General features: G+C 42.0%; 1 protein-coding gene across 10 annotated transcripts in view; it reads right to left on the bottom strand.

The window, feature by feature from the left end:
- The window catches only part of Nmdar2 (glutamate ionotropic receptor NMDA type subunit 2), a 265,424-nt gene that overhangs the window by 74,350 nt on the left and 174,141 nt on the right, over nucleotides 1-16,933 (bottom strand). The window contains exon 1 of one of the 10 annotated variants that reach the window (XM_076810993.1): nucleotides 5,649-6,738. The exons of the other annotated variants lie outside the window; for them this stretch is intronic. Within the exon in view, the coding sequence (XP_076667108.1) occupies nucleotides 5,649-5,973 (325 nt within the window). The 5' untranslated portion in view covers nucleotides 5,974-6,738. Of the gene's footprint in view, nucleotides 1-5,648; nucleotides 6,739-16,933 lie in introns of those variants that run through there. 10 annotated transcript variants of the gene reach the window in all.

Below are 16,933 nucleotides of genomic sequence, written 5' to 3'. Positions count from 1 at the left end.
CCGTTCATTCAACAACTTTCTTCTTTCACTTCACCTACATTGAATTTATGTAACGTCTACGAATGAAGCACGCTCTGCCCACGAGAATTGCTTCCATCTACGATCGTCAGGTTGCACCTCAAACAGGAAGCGTTCCTACCTTCGAATTGGAAATGTATGAGCAATTGGAGACGTGGTCAACCGCAGACGCGGGGTAATTCAGTCTTTGATCAGACGTGTTTACCTTCGTCCAATCAGTGTTTCTAAGGCTTATCCACGCGTAGTCGCTTTGGATAGGATTATAAAGCATAAGTGACTATCACAAGTTTATGGAAATGTATTTAGTAAAGAAAATTTACTCTGCTAACTCAGTTCAGCAACTCAAACTTCTTTACCTCGCCCGCAAAATCGCTTTAAGGGGACAGTCTCATTCAAATTTTTCTGAAATCGATTCCTTTTTGCATATTTCTACAGTATAGTCTCTGAAGAATACTCGGTAAAAGTTATAAGACGAAATTCGTAAAGAAATAAATCTACAACGGTAGAAGCGATTTAACCTCCGAACGCACAGTGGGGAAATTTCGCGATTTTATGGCCAAAACCACAAAAATAAATTTTTCAATTCGACAAAATAAATGCGAATGCCAATTGAAGAACTAATATGAGTATCGAATGCCACTAATTTTACTGTTAAATATTTTAATACAAAGTTGCTTCAAGTTGCTTCAAACACTTCTATTGTGTTATCCAAAGATCTGAAAATCATTTCAAGGCATGAATTCAATTCCTGGTGGCGCGTAAGATATCTTTTTGTCCTCGAAATAATTATGTTTCAAATTCATAAAGTCCATGAAGTTTTTTTACTCCAAGTTGTATACTTTAAAAAAAAAAATACTAAAGATTTTTACTATTTTTTGAGTGATTTGATGAATGTTCCCTTAAGAAATCCATTTTGCTGTCTGGACTTGCGACCCTTTAAACTTATTTCGATGGCTTAGTGCACAAATATTGTACGTCCACTTTTAAACAATGAAGAAAAATGAAGAAAAGTATTATTTTTCACAGATTTGTGTACTAGATATAAATGTGATTTTTATACAGCATACAGAAACAGTCAAAAACTATTTGTTGCATATAAAGACTGAAATTTCAAGAAGTGGACATACATTATTTGTGTATTAAGCGATTGATATACTGTTGACCCTGAACATAACGAGCAGAAAATCAAGCATTAGCTGAATAAACAATTGCTCAGTATTATCGCGAATTATCCAAATGTCGGTTGTATTTACTTACATTCGAGAGGCGGTGTAGCAATGTTTTAATAGCCCCTTTAGGGTAAACAGTCATTTCAATAAGCGGTAACCCAAAATCTATATTAATGGGGCGATGATATTGGATGTGTAGATCGACAGGCACGCTGATCCGATATAATCCCGCCTGTATAAATCTTGCCCAGCCGGGGAAAGGGCTCAATATAATTTAATTATAAAAGCGATGGAGAGAACGAGCGACGGATAAAGTACCACTACATTGCCCCCATATTTTGCACGTGTCAAATTCGATTCAATATCCTCGCTAGTTAAAACGGGGCTTCGTCTTTGTTCGACAAGTTCGGGAACTCATTTGGTCCAAGGTGGCGGGCATCTATGGCGTGCTGTCTGCACGCAGAACACACGAGCCTCGAGTAAATATAGCGGAGCGATTTGGTCGCGAAACGTGACTAGAGCGGATATTAAACTCTCGACTAATTAACGCGAAAGAAGTGATAGGCCGGATAGGCTAGTTGTCGATTACAGGCTAGTAGAGTTGTAAACTTCCTTGGAAGCGTTCGAAAAATATGGCATTAGATAATCGAATGAAGTGCGTCGACCACAGGAAATGGCTTCGGTCGAGAGAAGCTTAAAGGCTGAAATTGGAGGGCAAAGTGTACATCGATTAATTGAGAGTAGGTACGAGGAATACACAACTTGCAACGCCGGATGCATTGCAATGCACGATAACGAAACTGCAACGATACCGTGGAATGTGGACCTAAGCCACAACCTGCCCGTTCGTTGTTTGAACATTGACAGTTGTATTGTTTATAATAGTTGCGCGCAAAGCAATCAGCTGTCTGGTCAACAACTGCACCGCGAAAGGTAATTCGCTCACGGAATCCGGCTGTGCGTAAATGGGGAACGTGTTTCGAATAGAATTCGGCTATCGAATTGTAGCGTAATTACCATTCTCGTATCGGAGTGCTAAGTGCAGAGGAATTGACAAGACTAAATAGAGACGCGGAGTAAGTGAATAAGAGGATGGTAAGCGAAGGGTAAGAATGGCGTTAGCGTGCCCTTTTAACTACCCGATTGACGGAAGCGGAGTCCTCCAAAGTGGCGTTTCGAGGTTTCCTAATCGACGTGCCTGTACATCGACAGTTTAATCACAGAGAAATTAATTAGGGTAATGAACTCAGGGTTCCCATGGATGCATCAACGAACTGCTACGATGGAAGGGACGAAGGGGGATTGGAATATTAATGGAATCAAGCAGAAGAGAATTGTCTCGTTGCTAAGTTGCTTTATCATCTCATCCAGGAACTGACCTGCTAATATCGCGCAACGTTATTTTCCAGAATAAACGAGTGGAACATCGGTGCAATTTCTTTTGACGGGTGGTGCCCCTACCGTGTTCTATTTTTTAACGAAGCATCGAATTCGACCGCTAGGAGACGACGACCCAAAGGCACGACGAAAGTAGGGACCATTAAGTCTCAAAAGTGCCGTAACCGCAAATCTGACCTGACGTGCGAGGAGACATTAGCAAAGTGCTGGAAGCGTATACGTACTTATGATACCTTCAAAGGATCCACCGGCCATCAAGGCACACAGGGGCAACAATTGTGTCGTAGGACTCGGTATCGAAAATGCCATGGTCCCGAATCACTGTGCACTGTGCAGTTAACCTCGAGTCCCGAAACTCCGACAACGGAAACCGCATAGATGTGAGACAAGATGCACGCATCTCCCTTCCACTATGGTACCTGTACAATACAGCTTGCCTGGTCCCTGTGTTTTAGAATTAAAACCGATCAAAATATTCTTTCAAAGATCTCTTTATCGCGCGCAACACTTTGAGAGGGTGTGGCTGAAATATTAAAATTAGACTATTTCAATTTGAGCAGCTGCTAAAAGGGAACAATGCGCTGTGCGAGACTGCGAGGTTCAATTGCAGTAGATAGAAGGGATACAAAATCTGGAAACTCGGAAAGAACATAGTCACATTAGTAATTTGTGAAGTTTCGTGAGACCGAATGTCTTTTCGCATTCGTTTAACAAGCTGGGAAACAGGCTTACAAGTGGAACCAGCGCCATAGAAAGCTAGCGCCGCGAGCGTAAACACGCTCTAAAAAGGAGAAGTACCTTCAAAACAGTTCAGCGTCTCGTTCTTGAAGATCCGTAGGCGTTTTGTCTCAGTTTGTCCACCTGTAGCTCTGTTCCAAGCTCGCGAAGCTGATGCGCAGCCCATTAAAACAGCAATAACATCCACTCTCCTGAGCGATGTATAAATATCTCGATTAATTTATCATAATTTAGAAAACTGGGCCAGTGATTCCCTTATTTCTCGACGATTTTGTTCAAATACAGGAATTAGTGCTTGAACAATATGATGGAAAAGTAATATCGAGTTCAATAAGTTTCTAAAGTACGCAATGCAAATATTAATAAAGTAGAAAGACCTGCGTGTGGAAATCGAATGGACCTCGTTAGGACCTAGCACCCTATAGTTCCAACGTTCCTTTGTTCCAAACGCAGTACGACCTGTTAGTTCCAGATTCTAGGTTGCCTCAGTAACACGATATGTAACTGTGTTACGCGATGCGATGTTAACGTTCACGAGTCAGTTTAATTGTCAGTATACGGCTGTGGTATATGTCCAAATAATTAGTGCTTGACGCATCAAAGGGAGATACCTCTGGGGTCTGACGTTTATGAGAGGCTCCTGTTACAACACAATCAATTTCTTTCGTAGTAGTGCAGGGATCTTAGAAAGATCTCAGGGTATCCTCACAGGATTCCCTCAAATTGAACGCATACGTTGCGAAGATGGCTCCACCCACAATGCCAGCCGGGGAAGATGATTTCTGCGGTACCTGTGAAGGCAGAAACGTTCTGGGACCCCGAAAGTAAAGTCAACACCGCGAGCAAGCAGGATTGAAGAAAAATATTCGTCACCCGATGCTCCACGTTTCCAAGTCACGTTCACCCTTCGTAAGCTAACACACACACAGACACACACATACGTATCTGGCAAGGTCATCGTCGGCTCATGTGAGTAGAACGTTAAGCCACACATATTGACCAGTCGGGAGACTTTTCGGAGGAACGTGCCCCCAGAACGTTAATTTCGACGTCCAAGGAAACGAAGAAAAAGTACCGTTTCTATGGATGGTACGTGAGTGTGCGTCGTCGAGGGACACGGGAGAAAAGTGGCAATATTCTTCTGTTTTCGGGATCACCGCGCCATATATGTACATAGATGTACATATGTACTGCGATTCGGTCTTGCTCGAGGGTAGAGCCAAATTCTATGGGACATTCTTTTCCTGAATCTTCGAAGTTCGTGAAACAATCGAGACAGGTTTGCTGATTCAGCGGTATTGCAGGAAATAACACCGATAGAAGCATCGTAATTCGCGGTTTTAAGGGTGGAGCCCTATTTAGCATGCTAGGAATAAGGTAATGTTTGGAAATTTTTTTCTAAGAAACTGTTGAGCGGATCTTTTCCAAACTTTCAGGGTATTTTAGTTCACATTCAAGCAATAAAAATTAATTTTTTCGTTACAAAGTGTTCGATAGAAATGGAGATATATGAACACGTTCGTTAGGACTCGCGCGCCGGAGATACAAATTTGCGATTATAATGGTGGCCCCAATTCTTCACTGAAATAAAACAACCAAGAATTTTCCTATTTCTAGTATAATCACATTGTCGATGGACCTAAAACTTTGATAAATAATTTGAATCGAGCAACTCTTTTCCCATAAATAGTACGAAATATCTTGGGGCAGAATCGTAACTTTATCTTTGAAGTCCCACCAATTTGCCAACTTTTAACTTCTTTTTTTTTCGTTTGGTAGGTTCATTGACACTGTAATTATACTAGAAATAAGAAAAATCATGGTTTTTTTAATTCAGTGAAGAATTGGAACCACCATTTTAATAATTGCAAATTTGCAACTCCGGCGCGCGAGTCCTAACGAACCTGTTCATATATCTCCATTTCTACCGAACACTTTGTAACGAAAAAATTAATTTTTCTTGCTTGAATGTGTACTAAAGTACCCTGAAATTTTGGAAAAGATCCGCTGCACAGTTTCTTAGAAAAAAATTCCCAAGAATCACCTTACTCAGCGTCCCAAATAGGGCTCGCTCCCCCCTTAACATTCCGCACACTAAAAGAAGTGAAACAATTTAGAAACCTATACACACGAACATAAATACTCTCCTATCTCAGCTCTTGTACAATTTACTTGCACAAATAGAATCAAATGGACTGTGCCGCCTTTCGAAAACGTCGCTTTATTTCAGGCATCTCACCCTTCCAGTCGAGAACTATAAATTCTAAGACACCAATTTCCAGTGGCTTACCTCGCATTACAGTAAGTTAATTTGATTTTATGTACCTGTTGGACTCGGCGTCAGCTTCATCTTGGACACCTTGACGTCTTCCTGCGTGAATCTGTATTTATCCAGGAAGGTGAACCGGGTCTGGCCCTTGGCCCTCGCGTGGCCCCTGTGGAGGTTGGAGACGGCACGGGTTATGGCTCTCGTGTATTCACGCACGCCGAAGCTGGTGTGCGGCACTATTAAGCCGATTTTCAGCATCGGCAGAGAGCCATTGCGATTTCTCGACGACTCGTGAGCTCCAACCTCCCCGTCCGCCGTCCTCCACCCGCAACTGGTGGAGATCACGAGCGTGCCGAGGATCAGAAGGCGCTCGACACGCATCTTTCCTCCTCTTCTTCGTCACTCAGCGTTGTAGCATCCGCCTGTTCCACGATTACCTCGGTTCACGGTCCAAGTAACGATGAAACCATTTCCGACCTGGGTCCGTGCCTTCGAAATTGCAGCCGCGAACAGAGGGGAATACCTTGAGGCGGCCGTTCGATTAATCGTGCACTCGAGGAATCGTTGATGAAGCCGAATCTTCAGAATCGAGTCGATAATTAAATAGAGTATTGAGCCCGTCGAGTATCTTCAACGAGGCTACCCTTGGAGCTCGTTAAAAGTCTTACAGATCTTCTCTCTTCCCGTTCAGAGAGCTACCGCCAAGCTTCTCCGCGAATTCTTCTAACGATCTAACGGCAAGTCCAGAGCGATCGATCAATCTAGCAGAATCGTTCGCGTCGCTGCAGCAGCTCGCGATTTTTTTCGCACCGTGGCCATCGTTGAACGCGATTGCTGACGAAGGTTTCCAGGTAAAATCTGTCGCGGTGCCGTTTAATCCTTACATTCCTAGGAGGGTTTCTATCAAAGATTCTATTGCATCAGTTTCATTGGAACAGCTGGATTTGATTGGTGCTCCTTGTGCGTCATCCTTCGAACACTCGCAGCTCCAAGATTGTCGAGGTTACTCGTTTATGTGATTACACGAATCTATTGCAGAAGACGATAAGACACTTACTTTTGTCGAGAATTCTCTTTCGGCGCGCACGCGCGTGTGCTTGTTCGCGGCTAAATAACGATTTCTATGTTTCGGCGGAGGAAGACGAAATTTGATTTTCCGGTGGCACTGTAATTAATTGCTGGAGATACGGGACGAAACCGGGGCTCGTTGCAAGGGGGTTGCTTTTTGCCGGCACCCTCGGTTCGTGGGCGAAGTAACTAATTTCTCGGAAGACACTGCAAAAAAAAAGATTACATTTTCTGTTACAGTAGCTCTATTGTCTGGAAACTTCTTCTGCGTCGTTGGTGGAGCCTCGAATATTTGGTTGAGTAACGCGGAGCGCACTTGTGATCGAGAATTCTTTTCTACGGGGATCCTGTGCGCAAAGAAATAGGGTTGTAATGGGTGTATCGCAAAAATTTCGCGCACGTGCGTCTGTCCTGACGTTAGATTACGAAATGAGTTACGAACTCACGTGCCCACCCTATCTTTTCGGAGTAATAATAAAAATTTCACAATCTACTTCGTATTTTACACATGTATCTATACACTCCTTATTGAATACTACCTTACTACTCGGCTTCGCTCGGGATTTAGATTCCGATTTATTAAAATAATTTTTTTTTATTAATTTTTTTGTGAAAATAGTCACATTCATCTGGATTAGCCAGGCATAATCAGCTGAGACACACTTCGCGAGCCCAGAGTTTACTGTCCGGAAGTTTTTAGGCGACAAACACACAAACATATAAACTTTCTGCTTTATATATTAAGATTCTTTGCTCATTGCCACACCTCTAAACCGAATATAAAAATTTCCATGTTTATTTCGCTTGTTTCTCCGGACACCTGATTTCAAACGGCACGGTCAACCGCCTGGTTGGCCAGCCACGAGCGTTCCAAAGGGACGTCTCATATTTTCAGAGATAAATCGGCTCGTTTGGGAAATCGGTTAGGAAGGAAGCGCAGTCGACGTGTTTCCCGTCAACAACGGAAAACTCGATTCGGAATCGAGGGAGACTCATTATGAGCGGTCGCCCCGAAAGTTGCGCCGGCACAATCGACCGTGCCTGCCCGCGGAACGCTGATAAGATTGGCTGGAAGTAATTACGGGGCCCTCAATTAAGCCGACGCCCGATAATTTCGTGCGAGGATCTGGAGCGTCAGAATCACAACGAAGCTAATTATTGAGATTTTCGTCAGGCTGGCTGACAGGGCCGCGCCACGCCGTGTAATCCCGTATTAATTGGTAATTACGGAAACCTATCAAGCGGTGGGGCATTTTAGACCGCCCCTTCTTTCCATCTTTTTTACACACTCCAAATCTACTTTGTTATTGCCGTCGTTCAATCGATCTTGCATGGATTACTCGACACAAACACTGTCCAAGAACTGTTCCTACACGCCTCACGCTTCAACTTAACGTCGCTGGCGTACATACTACATAGTTGGATCTCTACGGTGAAATTTAATGGCAGTTGATACAGAAATATTGTGTTGAATCAAAGTGGTGTGTTCTTCTATTGGTAGTTCTTTAATAGATGAGTTGAACGTAAAATCTTATTAAGGGTACATTCTCGAGTAATTCCATCCAAAATTTAGGATTTTTTTTAAAGGGAACTGAGGCACACAGGGTAAAAAGTCGTTTTGGTATTGATTCATACATATTTTAAGATGATCAAAAATGTTTTTTTTTTATTTTTTCTCCGATGTACCTAATCTCGAATAAGTAGCTTTAACTGCGACGGTGATAAAAAACGGTGTACACAAAAACGAAAGAACTAATTGACGGATTTCGAAATTTTTTCGGGATTTTTTTCGTAAATGAACTCGCTATCGTCTTAATAACGTTCATAAGGTGGTCCACTCAATTTGATTTTATTCAGCATAAAAAATTACCAGTTTCAGGACACTTTTACTACATCATGTACCAATCATCGAATTTTCATTATTCTGCAATAACGGTTGGTAATACGATAATTATACTCATATATTTTAAGAAACACTTTCGATTTTTTATTCCGCTGATTGACTAGTTGACCCGTTACCCGGTTTCACCCGGGAATTATTTATAATGAAATAAAAAAGCCTCAATGAACAAATTAATAGTCTATCATCTAATCTAGGGCGTACGTAATATGTATTAAAAATTTCATTGAAATTCGCTCAGCCGTTTAGACGTGAAAGAAGGACAAACAAACGGGCAACGTTTCACTTTTATATATTAGTAGGGATTAAATCAGAAAAAACTATAAAAAAATGTCATCATCTTAAAATATGTATAAATCAATATCAAAAAGCCTTTTTGCCTTGTCTTTCTTAAAAAAAAACTAAATTATTGAAGGGATCACATAAGAATGTATCCTTAATTGTGCCTCGCGTGTATTTTTCTTGGGTTCCCAGATAGGGGCGTAGCTAGGATTTCATTCAGGGAGGGGCAATAAATAGTGAAACCGAAATTGGAATTTATGTACGTGGTTAGGAATTAATATAACCGTGGTCGTATAATGCGGAATTACTTCAGAATTTAAATTTACTTTTATTTTGTAATGAATTAATTTAATATTGGACAAACCACTAATTTATTACCTGTTACCTGTTCCTGGGCAAGCGCCCACCCCTGTGTCGCCTTTACTACGTCCATGTGCCGAAGCATTGGCTGTAAAAATTAGCCAGCTACAGGAAACCAACTCGGGGGTGTTCGGTGGTTCAAGAATACATACTTGTAAAATCAACGGCCATAAAGTGATTTCGCGGTCCCAGTAACCCTTCGAACGACGAACTAGCTCCGCGATAATTGCATTCCACCCGCCTCCCCGAGACTCGTCGTCGTTACCCGTTTTCTTTTGTTTTTATGAATCGATTTTATTATCGCCATTCTTCACCGTACGTGGGAAAGGTTATATCGCCTCGTGGAATTACCGATGGAAATCTTTCGGCGTCGCGACGCCTGCTAACGGGGCAGCCCATTTCTCTCCACTACGAACGACGAGTGTAAATATACCGAAAATGCCAGTCACGTGGAAAATTTACATACGCCATCAGCGTGTGCTCCGAGCCAGCCTCTGCGAGACGCCTCTAACTTGTTTACGAGTAGGGTTCAATTTATTCTCGAAATTCCCGTGGAAAGGGGGATCTCCGGCGTTACTTAGGTGTATTTCATTCGAAGCCAACCTGTGTTTCGGTAAATTCAATTCAACGCTGTTCGCGAAAATGCATCGCCACGGTGCAGCGCGACTCATTATCGATCTGCTGTAATTTTCTACTACCCGATGGCGTGAGCGACAACTAACTTCGCCTGAAATTCCCACGGAAAATCATTTTCCACTTGCAAGTTAGAATGTTAGCCCATTAACGGGGCCATTTTATTCCCCGAATCTCTCCTGTGTATATTTAAAATTGATTAGCAACGAATGAAGTTACTTCGCTCGGCGTGAAGGTACATTATTAAAATAAAATCCGGGTGAAATAACTAGGAATTAGGGAGAGAACGAACACTGCTTGCGCACGAGGAAGGAGTTTCGTAACTGTGGTTCTAAAGTGAACTAAAACTCCACTGCAAAAGGCTTCGCTTGTCCCGAGGACCCAAATAATTAAGGAACTCGAGACCAGACGTGTTCCCCGGCAAGGAGGAGCATGCCGCAGACGAACCGACAGTGAGACCCGAATGGGAGAAATACCGCGAACGAAAATTGTATACCTTGTAGCGAAGCTCGTCCAGGTTTACAGCTGGGGAACTAGCGTTAACAGGACGGAGCTTGGTATCGCCTGGATATCCCGAGTCTGTTTGCTCGAAACTCAAGACAAGCTTCCCAGGGACGTACTCGCGGAATTGCCAATGGTAAAGCCTCGGCTCAGGCCGAGCCGAGAAAGATAGCGACGCGGAGCTTGTTAAGAAACGGGATTCAACTGGCCCGGGATCAGCCGGTGGAAACTTGTACTCGATATGGTCAGTAGAATTGAGGGAGGATTTAAGTTCTCAACAAGCGGGTCAGAAGTTCGCCCCGTTGATTTCGTTAAGCCGAATGAATCGGCTGATTTTCACGGAGAGTCGTGTTCGTTGAGCGAGAAAAAAAAAGAGAGGAGAAGAGGGAAACGAAACTGCGAAACCTAATTTCCTGGCGATCCAGTCGGATTTACTGCAGGCGCGGTATCACGTTGCTGAGTGACGAGGGGAAACTTTTACCGCCAGCAAGGATAATTCGTTTCGTGCAGGCGAATAATGATTGCTGGAAGGGGGTTCGGAGAGGAAGTTGAGTCGCAAGGGTAGCGTTCGTGGTACGACCTGCGAAGTACAGGTTGATGGCGTCTCGTTAGAGTTTGGAGAGACCCAATAACGCGAACGTGCGAATTGCCATCGACGCTTGCAATTAGTTTCTGTTTCGAGGGCTTCCAACTTAGTTGCATTAACTGCGCTACGGTGGAAACGATGTCTCTAAATGGAAGCTGCTGGGATCTGAGCGATCAGTCTTCCATTTCTTCGATTTCGTTGTTACGTTCGACAAGCACGCTATTTACACTGCATTCCACGTTAGAGTATACCTGTTTCGCGCAGACACGACCCTCGGGTAGCGTTGCTAATGTTTTCCTCCGTCGCACGGCCCTCTACTCTCTCTGTTAAGGGGTTATGCCTAGTCAGGCGGTCGAAAAGAGGCGAATATTTGTGATTTTTTTTTGAAGAAGCGGAAGCGTATAATTTTACCAAACTTTTTGCGTTTAAAGAGCAACATTTAAAGAACATTTGGTAATTTTTTCGTAGAAAAATATTTACGTTTATAATAAAATAACGAGCGACATCTAAGAAGCATTTTTAAAAATTTGGTTTTGCGGTGAGCATTGCCATTCGGAAGCAGATTATCTAAAATCAAAAAACAAAAAAGATTTCGTTAGTATATTAATGTATCCTCAGATTGACGGAGAGAATTTTCCGAAATATTAATTTAAAACAAAATGGCGGCTATTTAAATTTGAAATCCTGATTTTTTCGCGTGATTTTTGCAGTCGCTTGTTATTTTATTATAAACGTAAATATTTTCCTACGAAAAAATTACCAAATGTTCTTTAAATGTTGCTCTTTTAAACGCAAAAAGTTTTGTAAAATTATACGCTTCCGCTTCTTCAAAAAAAATCACAAATATTCGCCTCTTTTCGGCCGCCTGACTAGGTATAACCCCTTCACCACCTTAGGAGTTAACGAGTCTAACGACCAACCCCTATACTGTTCGTTCATCGCGCGTCGCTCATCGATGCCTCGCGAACTAGTGTCCGCAAAACGAAATCCCCCCCGGGGCCAGCCCGTGAAACGCAATTTCCCTAGGATAGATCAGATTGGATCTATCTGCGTTCGGGCAAAGTGCCGATAACACGATCGGTGGAAATATCCCGGTGTCGTTGATACCGTGGCGAGAGGGTCTCGCCGACGGCCGGCTGCCGTTCGACGTTTCAACTTTCCGTCACCGGATTATCGGATAAAACGCGGCCCCCTGCCGACTAGGGGGGCGACCTCGAAAGGCAGGCGGTCTCGTTTTATTTACACCGCGGCCCACGGAACGAAGTAAATTATGCAGGCGATGATAAAAGGGAGGTGAAACTTTTGTCAGTGGGGGCGCGCTGGGCTTTTCGAGCGGCATTCACGGGGTGACTTTACGACTACACTTATCGAGCCGCTGTCACTGGAAAGCGCAACTGCGATACGGGCGAAATAGGACGAATGCACGGGAACGATCGTTTCACGCTTTTCGCAGCTTTGTGCAGTTTTATGAGAGATTCTGTTTCGGGGAAGTGCTATGTGTATCGCGACGAATGCAGGGGATAATGAAATGGAAAACACGGGGTTGAACGCGTAAACATATAAATTCTAAGAACGAGGGATAAGCGGGATAATGCTTTCCTGTAATTTCTTCCTACCGCCCGCGCGCTCGCAACATTGCCGTTCACGTGTTTCTTTATAATAACGTTGTCAGGTCCCGATAATGTTGCCTGAGACAGCATTTTGAGCGTGCATACTATTACTCTTCGTGTGCGCGCGTGTACCTTGACAACGTTGGGTCGTTCAATCTCTCGTTCGTGGCAGGATTATTGATAGTAGCCGAGCTACACGCTATCGACAATAGAATTACAAGGATTATGAGAGACACGTGCATGGAAATATGACGCATAAATCAAGAAGTCGATACGTCAGGAGTAATGGATGTACCAACAGGATTAAATTCTTAGTGCTTAAGTACAAAGCAGGGTAAACTATTTGGAATAATCTAAAGGGTTCGCGGGATCGGAGAATATCGAAATTGTGGAAATTGAAGAGGGCAGCTCCTAGCCAATTTCAAGCTACCCAAGCTCCTATGATTTTATCGCGGGAGCGAAAATCAATCCCCTCGTCATATTATTGACGCAAACTGCTCTATAATCTCATATGATTCTTAAATTCATGATGGTTGTAAACTGTGAGTTATACCGAGTCGTTAAAAAGTCAGCGAGAGATGTGTCAGATGTAGTACCGTGTGAATTCAATTTTCCTAGCCATCAGGAATTTTCCAATCCGAGTGGCACTTATTTGGCCGAAATGCGATAAGTTTGTGCCGATAATTGGAAATAGGGTGTGCCGATGCGTCGCGTTCGCGAGAAATTAAACATCACGAATCGATAGTTCACGGACAGGTAGGTACACCGATACTTATGACCTATGGCCATTCAGACTCATGAGCCCAGCCATTTTCGAAGAAAAATGCTCTCGTTCCGAACTTTTCTGGCGTGCTGTTCTGACAGCTATGTATGGGTTCACTCGTATGTCACGGATTTAACTTCTCGTTCCATAACAGCAGATTATCCTTTATGCGGTTCTACGATGGCGAGACTCTAATCTCAGGCTACTTCTCAAATAAATCTGCAACGAGCTATAGCAGCTTACCACCTAAAGCAACCCCCTGTTCCCCATATTACGAAAAGTTATTTAAGGGGGCAGTTCACTGTGACAGTTTGAAAAATTAAGCTCTTTTTAAAGATATTTTCCCCCATAGATACGACATATAATGCAATAAATCTGTTTGGTATTTATTAATCTACTCTTGTATTATACGAAAAACAAATTTAAAGAATTTTTATTTAATTTATTTTAAAACATTAAACGCGATTATCTGAAAACGACATTTTTCAACTGGTGCAGGTGATTGCAAAAAAACTATTTGATCAATCAGCCTCAAATTTTTACACGTTATTCAGCACATCAGTGGCTATTGTCGGGACCACGAAATCCTTTTTTGCTTTAACATTTCATACTTTTTACAAGGCAAAATGTTTGAAAAAATTCATCGTTTTTCGACACTTAAAATTCAAACGTCCGCCATTTTGTTAATTCTTTATCAGTAAATATAATCCTAGTCCCGGTCATAGCCGCTGATGTGCTGAATAACGTGTAAAAATTTCAGACTGATTGGTGAAATAGTTGTTTTGCAATCACCTGCATCAGTTGAAAAAATGTCGTTTTCAGATAATCGCGTTTAAAGTTTTAAAACAAATTAAAAAAAAAATCTTTTAATTTTATTGTATAATATAAGAGTAGCTTAATAAATACCAAAAAGATTTATCGCATTATATGTTGTATCTACGCAGAAAAAAATCTTCAAAAAGAGCTTAATTTTTCAAACCGACACAGTGGACTGACCCCTTAAGAGAAAATATGTTCCTATATTCTGTTTAACGAAGCACATAAGTCATTCTTATAGAAATCACTTGGATCTCTGGAAGACAGCGACTGGATGAACTATGTGTTATAAACTATAAGGAGAGAAGATCCCATAGTTCCCATCAAACTGTAACTTACCACGCCACCCAACAAACGATAAGTAACAATAAAGCCCGAGATTCAAGTTTCTCCCAGCAAAATACTATATTCAATGCATCCGAGCGCCAAAGGAGCTTTACTGGCCGCAATTTCGTGTCACGGGCACACAGTTCCTTTCGCTAAGAACACACAGCTGGAACGGTTTCGTGTGCTTTATCGGTCACAATAGATCTCAATTGAAGCCACCCTAAATCTCCAAATTGCTCGCCGGAGCATTCGCAATATTGCGTTATTCCGGACTCCGCGTGGCCAGCGATAATCCCTTTTAATATACCGCCGGCGTGATGCCCGACTGTTTTTTTCTCCATCGATCTGTCTCAGTGAAGCGAAGGGGAAGGGAGGGCGGCCACCCCCTCGTTATCCTGGTCGTGGTTGTGCTAGGATCACGCTGCCAAAGGATAACGATCGCGGGTCAATTCGAAGGGTTCAATTATCGGGGAAGGCGGATCGTCAATTCTTCTTCCCCGTATAAGGCCGGGAAATTCTGACGGGAGTAGAAACGTCGAGTCAGGCTAGGGAAGCGACCCGCTCCCCTTCGAAAAACGCCGTATCCCCGACTGCCATCCTCCTCCTGATCGAGCCTAACCGTTCCTTCACCTCTTTCCCGACAGAGCGCGAGGAATTCTTCGATAGCGTCGAGATTAGTCGCGGCCAGGGGTGTAGCTGGCGAGGAAAGGGGATAAATCACGGGTGAGGTCATTCGGGGCTTATGGCGGTTCTCGGGTGTGACTCGGCTCGTTTCCTGCGCACCATTGTGCTGCTTGCGTCCGAGATGGAGTGGTTGCGCGGTGGGCAATTTCAGTCGGACCAAGGGGGACAATGAAAATAGTCTGCTCGCAAGTAATTACGAAACGTTGCGTATTAATATGAATAGAGAAATACGTAGGGTGAACTGTACAATGATTAGCACCCTAAGCAGAAATATCAATTGGAATGTCTGTTTTTTTTTTAAGTTTTTATATGGTTTTAATTGTCAGTTATTATCGATGATTGTGGATTTCTCATTAAATTAAAACATCTTGTGCACCTATTAAGTATTTTGAAAATATTCAATGAAAAACAAGAATAGGTATAAAAGTACATTTATTGCCACAGCGTGTATCAATTATTGCGACTCAAAAATTAAAACTAGACAGTTGACTTTCTAACAATTCAATCGTTATTAATAACTAAAAATAAGAATAAATAAGAGATCAGACACGAGGAAATAAAATTACGATCTAAGTAGGATAAACCAACCAGTAATTGAACTAGTGAATGACCATTAGGCAAAGAAATGTAAATTATAAATTTAAACATTATTGTATGTTTATAAATGGAGTGTAGTTGCACTTTCAATTTATACTATTATATAAAGAGAGAGCCAATTTTTATGTTCGCGCAAAAGTCAAGGCCTATTGAACCGATCTTCCTAAAATTTTAACACGTTATTCCTGGATACTCTAGGGCGAACATAGGCTATGTAGCATGTCTAAACAACGTGTTATTAACATGGAACGAAGAAGCGCTTGGTATGTGTTGCGCTGGATGGAAAATGAATCTCCCAAATTTTCCGAAATAGTATGAAGAAATTAAGCTTTCTTTTTTAAAATACTTAACTTCCTTAAAAGATATTAATTTTAATAAACATGAATCCGTCATGCTAATATCTCGGGCGAAGCCGAGACGGGGGACGCTGGTATCCTATATTTTTAGTTACGCGTATGAAGCTAACATTAACAAGTATAATTCTGATTAAAAGTATGAGGTCTTTTACTATTTTTTTTAAATTACGATAAGAATAAGTAATTATTTTTATAGAAATTTCAAGAAAAATAAATTTAAATGCAATTTCACCAGTTGTTTTGTTGTTATACATAAATATATTCAAGTATTAATCTCAGAGGTCCATAGATTCAACAATTCGGTCATTCATTGGTTGGTTTACCCTAGCCAGAGCCATCTGATTCAGGATAATTGCTTAAGAAAGCCATCAACTCTTCCTCGTTGCGGAACGTTTCTCATCTATTATAGTTATCAGTACTTACTTCTTACCAAATTTTTAAGAAATCGCTTTTAACCCACCGTTACCATTAATATTTTTTGTGGTGTTTCCAGATGTAAAATGTGTAGTTCAACTGCTGGAATTTAGAGTGTTATAGTGAAAGAAAAATAAGAAATAGTAAAAAAAGTACTTTCTAAGTTCGTACTTCTTAATATTTGGCTTTTTAATCAGGATTGCCAATGATTAGTGCAGTGCCAGCATTAGCGCAGTTTACCCTACACCTGACGATTATAAACAAGGGGTAGTGTAAGCGCCTGTAATATCGCCACTCTTAATATCTGCGTGCTCAATCTAAAGGGAGAAACATCCCCATCGGAAGATTCTACCTCATTGACGTCGTTTCTCAAGCGAAGACCATGTAATCGCAGCGTGGGACGAAGCACGGACCACAGTACCCCAGAGGAAGCTGGGGAAAATG

The sequence above is a fragment of the Andrena cerasifolii genome, chromosome 1 (genome assembly GCF_050908995.1).
Source record: "Andrena cerasifolii isolate SP2316 chromosome 1, iyAndCera1_principal, whole genome shotgun sequence".
NCBI lineage: Eukaryota > Metazoa > Arthropoda > Insecta > Hymenoptera > Andrenidae > Andrena > Andrena cerasifolii.
This window is presented reverse-complemented; position numbering and strand designations above follow the sequence as displayed.